The sequence below is a fragment of the Tenrec ecaudatus genome, chromosome 1 (assembly GCF_050624435.1).
Source record: "Tenrec ecaudatus isolate mTenEca1 chromosome 1, mTenEca1.hap1, whole genome shotgun sequence".
Lineage (NCBI taxonomy): Eukaryota > Metazoa > Chordata > Mammalia > Afrosoricida > Tenrecidae > Tenrec > Tenrec ecaudatus.
The window spans coordinates 226145169-226161949 of record NC_134530.1 but is presented as its reverse complement, the minus strand read 5'-3'; the positions used below and the strand labels follow the sequence as shown (position 1 = coordinate 226161949).

The following is a 16781-nucleotide window of genomic DNA, read 5'->3' as shown; positions in this document are numbered from 1 at the left end:
TGATAAACTAGTGCTACATAATCTTGCTTTCCTTCCATCCAATTTCTTTTTTTCCTACTTATGTATCTCCTCAGTCTCCATGAAAATCCCAAGAATTATTTGGATACAAGTAACATTTTTCACAGTCAGCAAAAGGAATTGAGTTTATATACATATCTAAGAGAAGCAAAACAAAAATGGAATAAGTAATATTTGCCTTATTTCATCCAAGAAGCAACTTACTTACCCTTCCTCACAAGAAAAGGTAATGGTTGCGCCTAACTCAAAGCCTTCACTTTGGTCTATAATGCCGTTGATGAGCTCTCCTGGATTGCCACATGCCTTTTCTAAAAGAAAATCATTTTAAAATTTATTTTTGCATACCACTTTCAAAATATATCTGACTTAAAAATCAAAATTCTACATTGTTCTTTTGAATTTCAGGGAACCTTGTTTTCTGGATTAAAGTCTAACAAGGGCAAATGGAAGGTGCCCATTTACCCAGGCAACTTATTGCCAAGGAAAAGATTCCCTGAAGATTTCCCAAAGCCTGAAAAAAATACACTGCTTCTAAAACTTTGTTTCATGAGAAAAATCATCACTATAATTCTGGAAGATGCACCTTAAAACGTGAAGGAAATCTCTAGAGTAAGAAGAATGAAGAAGCCCACAAAAAGTTTTATTTACTTACTTGTACAGCCTTCTTGGAGAAGGGACCATGAGTTATTAGCATAACAAACAGAAACCATGTTTGAAGGTATTTTTTTTTTGTATCCTAAGCGGCACTCATATTCTACTCTCTCATCAGGAGCATAATTGAGCTTACTCCCACCCTTGATCTTCATTGTTTCAAATCTTGGTGGATCACAGGCATCTAGCGGAAATGAAAGGAGAATGTGAAAACGAGGCATGGATCTCAGCTAAACAAGCCAAGAGTGCTGGCTTGAGAGCAGGTTCGACAGAATAAATGGAGAGGTTCTTGGAAAGACTGTAGGTTGTTCGGTGGTTTTACCCAAGTTTTGATAGCGGTGGAGGAATGGACCCTGCTGGCTTTAAAGAACCGCTTTTGATAGTAGACGGAATCTTCATTTGACAGTGAATTTGAGGAATAACATTATCTCTAGGCTTTAAAATTTGCAAAGGTGACTTTTCGCCACCAGAGAGTTGGAAAAGCCAGAACCTTGGAATGGAGGGCTATGATCCTACTGACTGTGGTGCTCCGTGAGAAGACTGGTTTCTCAGATGGTCTGTGCTGTTCACGATGGAGAGAATCCCATCTTGGGGCTGGGGGGCAAGATGGCGAGGAAGGAGCCCACACTGGAGGAGCTCTGCGGAGACCAGTGCAGAGGGGCCACACGGAGACCATACACTTCCAGACCTCAAGATTCTCGGCATAAAGGTAAGTAGACGTCATACCTTTATTAAAATAAAGGAACAGCAACCCCTGCCCATGAGCTCCCCTTTGTCCTCAGCCCTCAGCACAAGCTGGCAGAACACGGCTCCCCAACTCTCCCAACTGAGCTTCCCCAGTCCTGGAGCTAGCTAGTGCGGCTGACTGGGCTGAACTACGCGGGCATTCTTCCACACCATCAGCGTGGGGCAGATAAGCGCACCAGGCTTGGCACTCAGCACGAGCCAAGCAAGCTCCAGTCTGCTAACACTCGCAGCCCTAATGGCAGGGACTGCACAGCTTACTGAGCCACATCGGGCTAGCTCTACAGGACAGCCTGGAGCAGGCAGGAATAGTGAATAAACTAACTCTCCACACAAGCTAGGGGAGCTCCAGTCCCCCACATGGCAAAACTAATGCTCCATCCCTCACGTACAGCTCTGCACAGGCCCTGTCTTAAGGCACCAAAAAAGCAAGAACATTCAAAAGGTGTGTGTGTGTGTGTGTGTGTGTATGTGTGTGTGTCCAGCCCACAACCGAATTGGGGAAAATCTAGTGGACGACAATATCCCCCTCTACCCCCACCCCTTATCTTCACTTTCCTGCTGGCTGACCCTGGCTGCCGCCAGAGCCCTGCAGGTGCATCTACCACCATTGGATCCACAAGACCATAACTCACCGGCCTGTGATCTTCCTGCATTCTGCATCATTGCATGTGGTTCGTGAGTCTGAAGAGGGACTGATGGACTAGTATTGGACTTAAGGACTTGAGTTGGACTAGGCTGGGATGTTTTCCTGATATACAACTACTTCTTGATACAAAGCTCTTTCTTATACATGTATGAGTCTCTGGATTTGTTTCTCTAGTCAACCCGGCCTAACACACTGTGCATCCTTAAAAAACAGTAATCAAAGCATGAAATACCGCATGCCATAAAATGATCTGGTAACCATTACACCATGTTGAGCGAAGTTAGTGAATTACAAAAGGGCAAATATTGCAGGAGTCCACCTCTATAAAGAGAAACACTAATTAAACAAACCGTGGAGACTAGTTCCCAAATAAAGGGGTAGAATATAAGTCTACGGACCAAGAAACATACAAGGGGGTGGCCCCCCTCCAAAACAAATGGGAAAAAAGCTCCACCAGGCAGAGCTTTTGTAGCATACACACTTCTCCCCACTAAGGGAGCTTTGAGCCACCTGCTAAGAGTTAGTTCACCCAGGTGACATCACCTGGGAAGGCTCTCTCTGGTCACAGTGAATTTTTTCATAAAAGCAGTTTCTCTCAAAGCTCATTTTTTGTGATGGCTGATTTCAGGGTGTGGCTGTGGAATTTTGTTTCCTGCTCAACAAAAATGCCACAGAAACTACTGTGATGTTGAACACAGCTTGCAAGGGCAGCACGGGGGGGAGGGGGAATTAAAGTGTGAGTGCTTTTCTCATTTAGAAAAAGGTGAAATGTCAACTGATTACAAACCTCGTTCTGGACGTCCATCAACTTCCCGGACAAAAATATCGATTACATTCATGCACTTGTCCTTGAAGACTGAAGATGGACCATCGAAGAGATGGGGAAGTTATCTAGGTGACGTTGGAGCTCAGTCCCAAGAATTTTAACACAGGATTTGGGAATGAGAAGGGTTGCTGGGAAATGTGTGCCTCGGGTTCTGACTGACCAGGGAAAAGAGCATCCAGTGGAAACATGCCGTGCTTTGACTGAACAGCTCCTTTCTTCAGAAAGTCATTACTGGTGATCCGAAATGGTGCTGTTTTTATGACACCGAAAGCAGACACCAATCAAGCCAGTGGCAGACGCCATCGTCACCCCACCCAAAAAGCTGACATCAAAGGTCAAGAGATGCTCCTTTGTTGTTGTTTATGGGATAGGTACAGTGCATTTGCTGTTCTTTCCACCAGGTCAGACTGTTAATCAAGCTTTCCATTTAGAGGTTCTGAGAAGATTGTGTAACAATGTGTGACAAAAATGGCCTGATTTGTGGCAGATGGGGGACTGGTTTTGCCACCATGACAATGCACCTGCTCATGCAGACATCTCAGTGGGCCAGTTTTGGCAAAAAACAGTACGTCTCTCTTGCCCCACGCTCCTTACCTGACCCCACTCCATGCTACTTCATTTCTGTGAATGAAGAGGGACATGAAAGGCCAGCGATTTGATGATGTAGAAGAGGGGACAAAAAAACGAGGGAGGTGCTGTCAGCCATCCAAACAGAAGAGTTTGAGAAATGTTTCCAAGAATGGACTCGCAGATCTGGCCAATGTATTAAGTGTCATGGAGAGCACTTTGAAGTGATCAGGTTGTTTTGTAAAAAAATATATATATAGTTTTAAAAAATTATTTTTTAGGGGGGCTACCCCCTCATATATCATGACCCCCTGTCCCAACCTTAGGTACACTTCTTAAGAACCACCTCATAAGAGGAGACCTCACGTTGCCTGAAGTCACTCCTTCCAGAAGGGGGGAAGGGAGAGCATTCACGTGATGCTCTGTAACATTGAGAGGCGGCTGCAGCAACTCAGCAGGTCCTCCGCAGGAACGAGACGAGAGCCTTGTTGGGAAATCAAGTTCAGAGCAGGTTGAGGGGAGCACCCACCTGCCAGAGGAGGCACTGATCTTTCTTTGGGTGGCTACGGGGAAGGGGAGCATGGTAGGAGAAGCCCAGGAGCCTAGGCTTGCACCTATTTGTTGTGGAGTCCCTCGGTTCGAGGTACTGCTGCGTGACATACCACACCAGTCGAGAGGGCATCCTGTAAGCCCACAGACGGTAGTTTGGGCAGAAGCATTATGTGCAGGGAAGGGAATTTCATATCCATCAAGCACCTATTATCTTTTTAAAAATGTGTTTGTTTTTTAATGCTGTTGGCATTGCCTTTTTTTGATCTTTTATTGTATCTTAGATGGGAATGTACACTTTAGATCAACATTGTATTTCACATTCTAAACTCCTACATCCTCCAACATCTCGCCCCTCCCATGCTCCTCGATAAGTTATGCACACTAGGAGAATTTCCTTTCCCCAATGTCTCTTAGGTAAGTTCCCGAAAGAGGCTGATGTGTACCTATAGCAACCAGGCCAGAGTTTTCTTTCTCAGTCAACTGATCTCAGGGACTGGCTCCTGCTGGACTTCTTTTCCAGTATCCCCTTCAATAAACTGACTCTTTCTGTTCAAGCCTTTTCTCTGCCTCTTGTCTGAACTTTGCCTTTCGCTTGAAATCTTTCTTGTGAGAGGACAAGTACCAAGGAGTGGAGGCTTTAAAGTCTTGAGTCTCCTCCTGGTAACAGAACTAATCAAATATTTTAAGAAAAAAAATTTTTGTTTAGTGTTTGTGCTCACAATGCAACATTACTTGTTATGTTAAAGGTCGTGTACTTTCTCAGCTCTTCACGCTGGTCAATGCCCGCTCTGCCAAGTATTCCCTCCCATTTTACCACCGCCTCACACATTTTTTTTTTCAAAACAAAAACCAGAGGAATATCACTGGGGGGAAAAAGGGGGTCCACGCTATGGCATGGAAAGACAGCACCTGCCTCGCTATCAAACATGACAGTCACTGGGGGTCTAAAGACTTATCAAGGTAAGCAGCCACCAAAGCACACATGGTACCCAGCTTCCTTTCCGAAGGTGTGTCTGGTCTTAATCCTATTTCCAAATGAGTGACCATCTAATAGAAACACCAAAAGGCCCTTGCAGAAGACAAGTTACTCCATTGTGGGTAATGTGAGCCTTACCCTGCAGATGAGACTCCACACACGGCACAGTAAAGAATGGTAAGTCCACGTAGGAGAAGCCATTCTTAAAACAGTGATCCGATGATTTATACAGAAATTCTTGACCAGAAGTGAGGATCGAAGAACTAGGTACTTGGCATAATGAGACGCTTTTGCCAAAGCTGTTGGCCAGGCTCCTTTTGTTATTGTTTACTGTTTATTCTGAACTAACTTTTGAAAGTTAGCTAGCAAGCTTACAAGCAGACACCCTCTCTCCTCCCCCAGCCTCCCTTCCCGTCACAATATGATCCCAGGAAAAGCATTTATTCAGGCTGGCCACTGACATTATGAAAGAATAAGCTGTTAAACAGCTCAAACTGTATGATTAGCAAAATAATGTTTAAGAGCTCTTACCATTGGCTTGTGTCTATTAGAAAGCATGATTTTAAAAATGACAACCAATTGGAATTTTCTTGTAAGCTCCTGCATTCTCTTCATGTAAGCTCTGTGGAAGCTTCCTTTTGCTGAAGTACTTTGGTGAATCCGCCAAGGTACTGTCGAAATCTGGAATGCTGCTACTGCTCCTCCTCCTCCTCCTTCTTCTTCATAAACACTTTTCTCTTAACAGAGGCTCCAGCTTGCTCTTTGACACTTGGCTACCTCCAAGACTGAATCTAGAATCTTTATGTAGTGGACCTATCTAAATAAATTCAGCACAACCCCACTTTGCTAGCTCTTGCACTGCGGCGTCACATCTTTTGTATCCATTGCCGCACATATACTTCCAGCACCTGCCTACAGGACTTAGGGAATCACGTTGTTCCGTGTGAGAGGAGCACACCTCCATAGGTCACGCTTTGTACCTCACCTTTCAGGGTCTGCTAGGGCTCATTCTAGATTTGGGTTGAACAGAACAGTGGGGAGCAGGTGGATGCTGAAGCCAATCAACAGTACCTTCAGGAAAATGCCACGAGGGGAGTCCAAAGAGACTCAACAAAATGTAGAGTTTCAAAGCTCCCACTTGCATCAGTATGACCTTCCACTGATATTTTGGTTTTTTTGTTTGTTAATCTATTTCAGTTTCAATATGCCTGCTTTCTTTTTACATTTTATTAGGGACTCATACAACTCTTATCACAGTCTATCCATATATCAATTGTGTAAAGCACATCTGTACATTCTTTTCCCTCATCATTTTCAAAGCATTTGCTCTCCACTTAAGCCCTTTGCATCAGGTCCTCTTGTTTCCCCCTCCCTCCCCACTCCCCCCTCCCTCATGAGCCCTTGACAATTTATAAATTATTATTTTGTCATATCTTGCCCTGTCGCACGTCTCCCTTCACCCCATTTTCTGCTTTCTTTTTTATGGTTTCTCTTTGTGTATATTGGTGTTTTGTTTGTTCATTGTTTTTCCCAATTTCCACTAGCTCTGTGTGTACTCCTTTAGTCATGCTAGCCTGTTAAATGTTGTATTCTTCCAATCTACTCATCATTCCGGATTCCACAGATAAACATTCTCTCCAGTCATCTTGTTCCCTTGGGTGAGCTGTCATTTCCATTCTCTTGGTATTTCTTGTACTCTTTGGTTGACTTGTGACATTAAATTCTTTGCTCCATGCTACTTTCTCTGTTTTCCTCCGTCACCGCTGTTATAGAAGCCACTGTTTTCTGGAAGATATCCTTAGGTGGGAAGAGTCTTCAAACTTTGCTCCTCTCTGTGGCTGACCAAGTTTTTGTCTTTCAATGTCTCTCACCAGAAATGAGTGCATGTTAATTCATCTGTCCACATACTGGCACCACATTAGTTCCCTAGTTGTCTGTTTCTTGCTTTGCTGTATTTACAACCTTTTGTGATACACGTATAGTAGAGCATGCATAGCCACACTTTCAAATGAGCAGTATTTAAAAGAGTTCTTCTCTTTCATCCCTCTCCTGCTCCTGCCTTGTGCAAGGGTCTTCCTGTCTCTCCCTTTCCCTCTCAGGAGTCCCGGCTACCATCAGCGGGAGGTCCCAATAGCAGGGATGGTGGATATGACACCCTGAGTGGTTCAGCAGCGTGATCTGCTTTGTTGAGCTTGGCTGGAATTTAAGGCCCCTTTTCTGTGCACTGACAAACCGAATGATCTCTGGGGGGCTAAGCAGTTCACTGAAATCCCATTGGATCTGCTAGATGGCTCAGAGCGAGCGTAGCTCATGGACTCCCAGTGCTGAGATTGTAGAGGAAGGCTTTCCCCTGCTTTTTAATTCTCTTCTCTGACTACTTCCATCAGCTGGTCTCTGCAGCTGTCCTGGCCCTCCTCCACAGGTGGTGGGAAAGGATCCCAAAGGTGTGAACTGACAGTAAAAGGAATACAGAGTTGGGTCATGCTGAATTTATTTATATAGGCCCACTAAACAGAGAGTCTGGAGATTTTTGTGCTGTACTTCTTGGGAGTTTTTTTGGGAGATTGGAAACTTGCTCCTCTCATATCATCATCTTCCCAGAAGGCTCCACACAAACTATTTAAAAATCTTTGCCTTCAGGTAGAGTATGCTATAAAGTGGAATGCTATGTTTTCCTGGCTGGCGTGGGGTGGGGCTGAGAGGGTGGAGAAACAGCTTAACCCTTACAGATTTGCCTGGGCGTGTCCTGGAGGGAATCTGGAGCATTAGGGCTATGTGATCCTATCCTGACTGTCTTGGTTGGAGGGCCTAGAACCAACCTTGTAAGCTTTTCCACCTAGAACCATGTATGCACCCCAGGGTGGTCCCTTTCCTGCTTTGGTAGTCCCACCTGCAACTGTGATGTGTTGATCTGCCACCAGTCATGCTTCTGTGACAGTTTCCCTGGTACTCCATGTCCTCTTCAATTGCCATGCTTCTGTAAATTCTTGGACAACACTATGGCCTCATCCTGATGGACTCCCTCATCTGGAGGATGCCTTTGTCTTGTTTAAGACTTAAAAAATATGTCTCTATAAATCATATTAGAATTTGGAGGATGCTTTTCTTCCCTAAAACACTCCTCACTTTTACTTCGAACTCAAGCTACTGTTAGTTTTGACCATCTAGATCCCCTTCCCTACCTCGCCACCTTCCATCCGATTCATTTTTTTCATATTGCTAAGAGTGTTATGTCTATGACAAAGGGTATTCCCAGCAGACACCTGCCGATGGCTCTGTACTGCCCTCCGGTGGTGGTGTTTAAACACACATGCTAACAGGCCCAAGTCATTCTTAAGTATTCTCAAGTATTGCCCTGCTTTCTGGCCCTCTAGGCCTCCATGCGTAGCCATAGTGGTGTGCATTGAAGACAGATGGGGCTTTCTACTCCCATAGGGAGTGACAGTCTTAGAGACCCCCCCAGGGGCAATTTTAACGCTGCCCTGTAGGGTCCCCAGGCATCAGGACAGACCCCATGGCAGTGAGGTTTGGTTTGGTTTTGAGACCACCAAGTATTGTTTTACACTTCAGCTTTGACCACAGATCCTGCCACTCTTACCACCATGCCCCTTTTTCCTTAAAGCTTCCTGACCCCCTCTCACTCACAGTACTGGGTAAATTGTCCTAGGGTACCCTGATTCTGTTTGTCCATCTCAGTTGATCATGGTTTATATCCCCTACATGATTGCCATCCTTTTCAGGACCATGTCTCGTTTGTCACTGCATGGTGGCAGAGTGGGTTACAGGTTGGGTTGCTAACTGCAAGGTCAGCAGTTTGAACATGCCAGCTCCTTCGAGGGTGACACAGGGGGCTGTCGGTTTCTGTGAAGCTCTACAGGCTTGGAAACCCAGAGCGTGGTTCTAGTCTGCCCTGCAAGGCCGCTGTGGGTCAGGACGGACTCCATGGCCTGGCCGAGCCAGAGCCAAGCGAGAGCTCCTCTTGGCTCTCTGCTCATAGATCAAAACCCACATTCTTTCCTCTTTGGACAATTTGCTGCAGAGGTATTTGTAAGTCACACAATTTTGTCTTCGCTTTTTTAATGCCTATCTTGAAACTTGTGATTGGTTTAATCATCAGTGTTTTTAGTCACTTATATAAAAATGTTTCTGCTTCAGACATTGATGGTGAACCCTGCTTCCTTCCTCACCACTATTGTTGGAAATGGCATTTTAACATTAGCAAAGGCAACTTCCAAAGACCATGGGCTATATATATTTCTTCCCTAAATGAGACAGAGTTGACTCAGTGGTAATGGTTTGGGTGATAGTAACCTATTTCAGATTCTTTTCTTATAACATACATAAACCAAAACCAAATTCACTGCCTTTGACCAATGCTGACTCATAGCAACCACTGTGGCTTTCTGAGACTAAATGTTAACAGGACTAGAAAGCCCAGTCTTTCTCCTGAACTGCCAACCACGTGGATCATAGCCCAGTGCGTAACCACTACCCCACCGTGGGTGGTGATAATCTGAGAAACGGTCAACAGTAACGGCTTCCTTCACCAATGATTGTCTTAGTGCTTTTTAACTAATCGGACCTTCATAAGCATCCTGTGAGATAAGTACTCTTTAAGATGCACAAATTCAGGCATATGTAGTATGGTAGAATATATTCCTAGTAGAGGTTAGACCTAGAAGAGAAGCCAGGCAGGCTGGTTGCCAGGCCACAATGTGAATCACTAGGCCACACAGTTGCCCGTGACCCGCTCTTGGCTGGATCCCCTGCCTGGCACCAACACACTCTCTCTGCAAGTTAGTTCAAGAAACTTGAGGCAGTTCAATCAAACTTAGTTTAGTTTACCTTTAGTGCTATGGTTAAGGTGGGTGGTTACTAACCAAAAGGTTAGCAGCTAAAACCGGCCATCCTCTCTCTTCAGGGGAAAGAGATGTCCATCAGTTTCCTTTAAGGTCTACAGCCTTGGAAACCGACGGGGCAGTTCAGCTCTGTCTTAATTGCATTGATTTGGTTTCTGAATTTAGATTCCTGCTGTGCCAACTGCTCAAGAATAACACTATGTCCTAAAGGGGATGACAGTGATACACTATCCTGTTTGGGTTTCCCAATTTACTCTGTGACCCAGTCACTTGCCTTTTCCTTGCTTCTCTTTTGCCCTCTCGCCGCCATGTGGAATAATCCCTTGGCAGGCACTGAATGCCTTGAGCTGTGTCACACTTCCCTGACTGTTCACACTGCTCTGAACGCCCTTCCTTCCATTGTAGACGGCTATGGCTCCTGCTCCTGCTCTCGTCTTCCTGGACTCAGTGCCCTCATCGATTCCTTTAGGAAGACCTGCTTCTTACCAGGAAGCAGTGACAAGTTCCCTTTCCTCTTGCATCCCTCGGGAAACTCACACGCTTTGGTGTCCAATAGAGAACACGGCTGACTGACTCCATAGTCCGGATTCTGTGGAATAAGCGTCTGTGTCTCATTTGCCTACCTGGCAGTCACACCCAGCACACTGTGTCCCTTACAGCAGTTATTCAAAGCATTTGCCAAGGAAGGTACCATGACTTTCAAACACCAGGTAAGGGTGAAGAGTAAGGTAAGGGTTCTCATACTAAATGAAAATCCTCCTCGAGTTTTATGAATTTGAGATAGGGGTTCGGCCACATATGAAGGAGGCTTCAAAAGTGCCTGGAAAATGGAATGGAAAGATGGTGGAAACACCTCTCTCATAAGAGCCCTTGTTAGTTTGCTCCCAAGAGTCTGGTAACCTAGCAACCCATCAGACAAGGACTACTCTTTCTCCGCAAGACAACTAGGAAACGGCTAGTGTTAGCGCAGATTAATCTTTGCTTCCTTAACTTGGAAAGATAAGTCCTAAACTAGGAGGACACACACAACAGAGATCATGGGTTCCCTTTAAATAAACTTCCCCTCTTCTAGAGGAAGAATCCCTAGGTGATGCAGACCATTAACATACGAACCCAAAAGGCACAGTGGGTTTCAGAAAGCGCTTCTGAAAATCCAACCACTGGGAACCCTGTGGAGCTCAGCTCTACTCTGACCCACGAGTTACCACGAGTCAGAGGGACTACATGGTACAGGTCTTCTGGATTCCAGAAAGCGAGTGAAATTGAACCAAGGTCTCCGCCTACAGTCTGGTACCATTGGGCAACTCACTTTCCCCTGCCGGGCCTCAGGTGCACAGTGCCGTCTGCTGACCAGCCTCCATCTTCCTGAGCATGTGAGCTGCATGCTCCTAGATGGAAATGCGTCGGGTACTCATGAAATCCCCTTCTCTGGCATGGTGACTTTGACAAGGCTTTACGCCTATCTTGAGTTTTACCTTTTGGCCTTAATGTAACCTCTCTCTCCCTACCTGCTTAAAAAATTTTTTTATTAAATACTTTTATTGGGGGCTCTTACATCTCTTATCACAATCCATACATTCATCCAGTGTGTCAAGCACATTTGCACATATGCCGCCATCACCATTTTTAAACCATTCTCTTCCCATTTGAGCCCGATATCAGCTCCCCATTTCTTCTCCCTCCCTCCCTCCCTCCCTCCCTCATGAGCCCTTAATAAGTTATAGATTATTATTTTCATATCTTACATCATCCTCTGTTGCCCCTCACCCACTTTTCCATTGTTTGTCCCCCTGGGAGGGAGTTCTATGCTAACCCTTGTGATCCAGTCCCCCTTTCTCCGCCCACCTTCCCCTAATCCTCCTGGTGTCTTTACTCTCATTGTTGGCTCTGAGGGGTTTAGCTAACCTGGATTCCCTGTGTTGCAGGCTCTTATCTGTAGCAGTGTGCATGTCTGGTTTAATCCTATTTTTAAGGTAGAATTGAGGCCACAATAGTGGGGAGAAGGAAGCACCAAAGAACTAGAGGAAAGTTGTGTGTTTCATTGGTGCTATACTGTACCCTGACTGGCTCATCTCTTCCCTGTGGCCCCTCTGTGAGGGGATGTCCAATTGTCTACAGGTGGGCATTAGGTCTCCACTCCATGCCCATTCCCTCCATTCACCTTGAGTATGATTTTGTTCTGGGTCTTAGATGCATGATACCTGATCTCATCAACACCTCGTGATCATGCAGGCTGGTGTGCTTCTTCTGTGTGGGCTTTGTTGCTTCTCAGCTAGATGGTCACTTGTTTGTCCTCAAGCCTTTAAGACCCCAGACACTATATCTTTTGATAGCCAGGCACCATCAGCTTTCTTCACCACATTTACTTATGCACCCACTTTGTCTTCAGTGATCGTGTCGGGAAGGTGAGCATCACCGAATGCTGGATTGTTAGAACAAAATGTTCTTGTATTGAGGGAGTACCTGAGTCAAGGCCCAATGTCCATCTACAAACTTAATTCTTAACATATAGATACGAGTACATAGTTCTAATCCCCTCTCATTTTATGTATATACTTATATATGTACATGCCTGTATTTTTAGGCCTCTATAGATGTCCTTTGCCTCCTGGTTCTTTCCTCTCTTTACTTTTTCTTTCCTCTTGCCCCACCATCACGTTCGGCCTTCATTCAGGTTTAGTAATTCCTCGCTGCTACAGTGCCCACTTCCTCTTAATTTTAGTTTCCTTATCATCCACGTTTTACCCTAGTCCGTGATCTGTTTGTCTCCATTTCAAACAGCACAGGGATCCTTCAACTCTAGTCTTAAATCTATTCAACTCTTATTCTTTTGAAAATATTGTTATTGTCTTCCTCTCACCATGACTGGTTCCCACTCCCTCAACACCACCGCCCCACCACCACCACCGCCCCCCAATCCCCGCAAAAGAAATCACTGCGAAGGAAGGACAGAGGGAGGCCTGTGTGCCCTGGGAAGTCTCCATGAACAGGAGGAGGTCGATAGCTGCTGACCTAACTGCCCCTGCTCTGGCTACTTACACACCACGGAGAGGCCAGCCTAACCATGTCTCTTAAAAGAAGCTTCCCCTAGAGGGCGAAAGGAATTCATTTCTTCCTGTCAGGTATATGTAAGGAGGCTTCAAAAAGCTAGTGGGGGAGATTCCAGCATCTTTTCATCTCATTTGCCACACACTTCTTGAAGACCCCCGTGGGCATTTGTTGGGACTTAACTGGCATAAGCCAAAATAGAAAACAGAACAAAATCCACCCAAGCCAATGGCTGCTGAGTTCATGACAACCCCACCACACAGAGTGGAACTGCCAGTCCAGCATTTTTAAGCCTGTGTCCTTTCAGTGACAGTAGTCCACGCCTTTCTTCCAAGTTGCCCCTGGGTGAGTATGCAAAGTCACCCACTTAACCCATTGACACTACCCAGGGCTGGCTCCCTAGGATGATCCAAAAAGAGGCCCCTGTGAAGAGGTAACATTTCAGCTGAGCTTGCAGGCCCAAAGGGGCTGAGTTATAGAGAGGTGCGAGAGTGTTCCCAGGCAGAGACAACATAACACACAGATGCCCTAGAGTAGCAGAATTTGGTCAGGCTGGTGCACCACAGTTGTTTTATACGTGTGAAGGGCTTGTGGCAAAGTGGAATGACTTGGTATGGCTCCTCTGTCGTCACAGTCTTGGTAACTCCCACCAAATGACTGGGCCTCCACGAACCATCAAACTCAGCGCCATGGAGTTGCCTCTCACTCCTAGGACAGGGCAGGGTAGTGACGCCCTGTGGGATTCGGAAACCATACATCTTTATGGGAGTAGAATGCCTCATGTTCCTCCTCTGGAGCGGCTGGTGTGTTCTAACTGATGACCTTGTGGTTAGCAGCCCAATGGGGAACCCATTCCTCTCAATAACTAGGTGGGAGCATGCAAAAAACGGGTAGGGATGAGTGTAACTCAGGGATTGGTCATTTTTGCCATTCTGCTGGGTATAGAGTGGGTCGTTTTAGAAGCAGTTGAGAAGGGAATTCCAAGGCACCTAGAGCACAGAGCTGAGAGGCAGGTGTGCAGAGGCAGGCGGCAGCAGCAGCAGCTTCCTCCACTCAGGACAATTAAAGCCCAGGGCCTTCAGGTAGGACGTCCTTGGGGCATTTCTCAGTGCTAATGGAGCTTTTTAACACTTGTTGGAGCAGGGCAGAGGACAAGGGGACTCACTGTTGAGAGGCCAACGCCCAGGGAGAATCCTGTCTGTCAGCATGGCTGAGAAGCACACTGGGCAAAAGAACTATATCCTAAATATTTTCTGATCCTAGTTGTTACTACCTGTTAACTTCCCTGCTAACTAGCGCCCCATAATCATTGACGTTGTCTGTGCGTTCCATGTGGCCATTGCAACAGAGTGTGGAAGCCAGAGGAGAAGCAGAGTGCTGTGGTGAGCTGGGCGATGTCAAGGCAGGGAAAAGGAGGTAGGCACAGGGAGCCATGTCTGACTTTTGCCTCATAGGAATCAGCTTTGGGTTCGTGTGCAGTGGGATTCTCCTGCCTCTTCGTGTTGCCAGTCGAGGTCTGCACGACACCTCACACCGCGTCTTCATGGCTTCAAAAAATGCCTTTATCATTTAATCCCATTCTCCCTCAATCTTGTCTCATGTGTTGATCTCTCTCCGGTGCTGTAAACATTTTACACACACACACACACACACTATATATATATATATATATATATATATATATATATATGCCATTTAAAGAATTTTAAACCATGTAAACATTTTACACACACACACACACACCATATATATATATATATATATATATATATATATATATATATATATATATATATATATGCCATTTAAAGAATTTTAAACCATTTTTCCCCGCCAATGAAATACAAAATAAGTTCAGTGGGAGATGCTTTCAGCTTTGGGATAATTTCTCACTAGATTTGGCTACCATTTAGTCATAGGTTGCTAACATGCCCTCAAATATGGCGTAAACAAATATTTTCCATGGAGAATAATGCCAAAAGCCATTAGGTTATAATAGAATCTGATACTTGAGTGGCTAAGGAAAAAAAAACAACAACCAAGGGAGCAAACTGTAAAACAAAAGGGGGAAAAAAAACTTGTCAAGTTCACCGGCTACAAAGGACCTATTTCTCCCCATAAAATTCAAAAATCCATTGGACTCTTTCCATTCCGCTAAACTAGCGGTTCTCAACCTGTGGGTCGCGACCCCTTTGCGGGTCGAACCACCTTTTCACCCTCTCAGCAAACACATAAATACTTCCCAATATATCATTACATACTTTTTGATTAATCAGTATGCTTTAATTATGTTTATGTTCGATTTGTAGCGATGAAAACACATCCTGCCTATCAAATATTTACACGACGATTCATGAAAGTAGCAAAATGACAGTGATGAAGTAGCAACGAAAATAATCTTATGATTGGGGGTCCCCACAACACGAAGAACTATTATAGGGTGGCGGCGTTAGGAAGGTTCCAACCTAGCCCCTCGGCGCGGGCTCCTACCTCAGACACAGCGCGGAGTGCCCCGCCCAGCCCAGTCCGGAGCACAGGTCCACCCCCGACTACGTAAATGGCCGCACGAAACCAGAGTAGACAGCACTGCGGCGGCGAAAACACTGCTCGCGGCCTCCACCCCGGCCTCGCCCGGTGTCCCGGGAGTCCAAGGGCAGCACCACTCTGCCCGCAGCGCGCTCGCTTCCGCTTAGCCCGCTGCCCCCAGCCCGCGCCCGCCTGGCGGGCACTCTCGCCGGTCCCAGTCACGGCCCAGCGAGCGTGCAGGCCAGGGTCCAGCTGCCCCTCGGGAGGGAGGGTCAGGAGCGTAACTCTCCAGCAGAGCCCCTTCTGCCTTCCGAGGAGCGGGTGGCGGTTTCGACGTGCTGATCTTGCAGAGAGCAGCCCAACGGGGTCCCCCCCTCGGCTCCACCCAGGGTGTTCGCGGTAGAGAGAACTAGGAACCCCGTCGCCCCGCGCGCTCCCGCCCAGGGTCTCACCAGCCGCTAGAATGCAGAGCCCCACAGCCAGCAGCGCCGGCCCGAGGCGGCCCCAGGCAGCGCAGGGCTTCTTGCGGCGGTCCGCAGACACGAAGCGCACAGCGGCGGACATGCTCCTTTTGATTTCCCCACGTCCGGCTGGAAGCCTGAAAGCCCGGCAAGTGAAGCCAACCCGCTGGGCAGGTTATCTAACGCAACAATCCCACATTTACTGTGCTCGAGGCTGAAAGGCGGGTGGGCGTGGTCTAGACCGCGGCCGAGGCGGAAGTGGCCGGGGGTCTTGCAGCGCCTGGGCCAATCGGCAAGCTGGGAGGCGGGGCCTCGGAGCCCATAGACCCGCCCCCTCTGGAGGGCGCGGCCTATTGAGTCGCGGGGCGGTCGGGGGCGGCTGTCATCCATTCCGGGATGCGGGCGGGACTCGCTCCTACGGAGCACCCAGGCGTGACTTTTAGGTAAACAGGGCTACCGCCCAGGAAGGGATGGTGGGAGGGGATAGGAAGCTTGGGCGGGACCGAAGAATAAAGCTCGCTAGCCTAAAAATAGTCCTGTAGCCCAGGTCACAGGAAGCAAGTCATATAGAGCCCGCACCCCTCAAGCCCGGCTTTGCCCTGGGCACTCCCAAGTTGTCCAGACGACCACGAACCAAACTCGCCGCCGTCGGGTCAGTGGTGACTCAGCGACCCCGTGGGTTTCCAAGACCGTCGATGTGTGCGGGAGGAACAAGCCCAGCCTTTCTCCCGCCGAGCCACGGGCGGATTCGAACTTCCCACCGTGCGCAGCCGCTGGCGTAGCAGTTACGCGATCCTGTAGTTGGGCGTCATCAGCATGACTTGTCTTCTGTAAATCGCCTCTCTGCCGCTAGTTTACAGACTCCCCGACCTTGGGCCACGGCACTCTGAGCCCTGAGGGTCGT

At 47.0% G+C, this 16781-nt stretch overlaps 1 protein-coding gene across 4 annotated transcripts in view; it reads right to left on the bottom strand.

Annotated features, from left to right (window-relative positions):
• CD46 (CD46 molecule) overlaps positions 1-16126 on the bottom strand; it is a 41876-nt gene extending 25750 nt beyond the window's left edge. For 3 of the 4 annotated variants that reach the window (XM_075529786.1, XM_075529767.1, XM_075529763.1), the window contains exons 1-3: positions 15869-16126; positions 671-853; positions 227-326 (exon numbers count right to left, since the gene is read on the bottom strand). In XM_075529786.1, the coding sequence (XP_075385901.1) occupies positions 227-326; positions 671-853; positions 15869-15980 (395 nt within the window). In that variant the 5' untranslated portion in view covers positions 15981-16126. The remainder of the gene's footprint in view (positions 1-226; positions 327-670; positions 854-15868) is intronic. The other variant, XM_075529776.1, reaches the window with a different exon arrangement.
• Between the last annotated feature and the right edge of the window lie 655 nt (positions 16127-16781).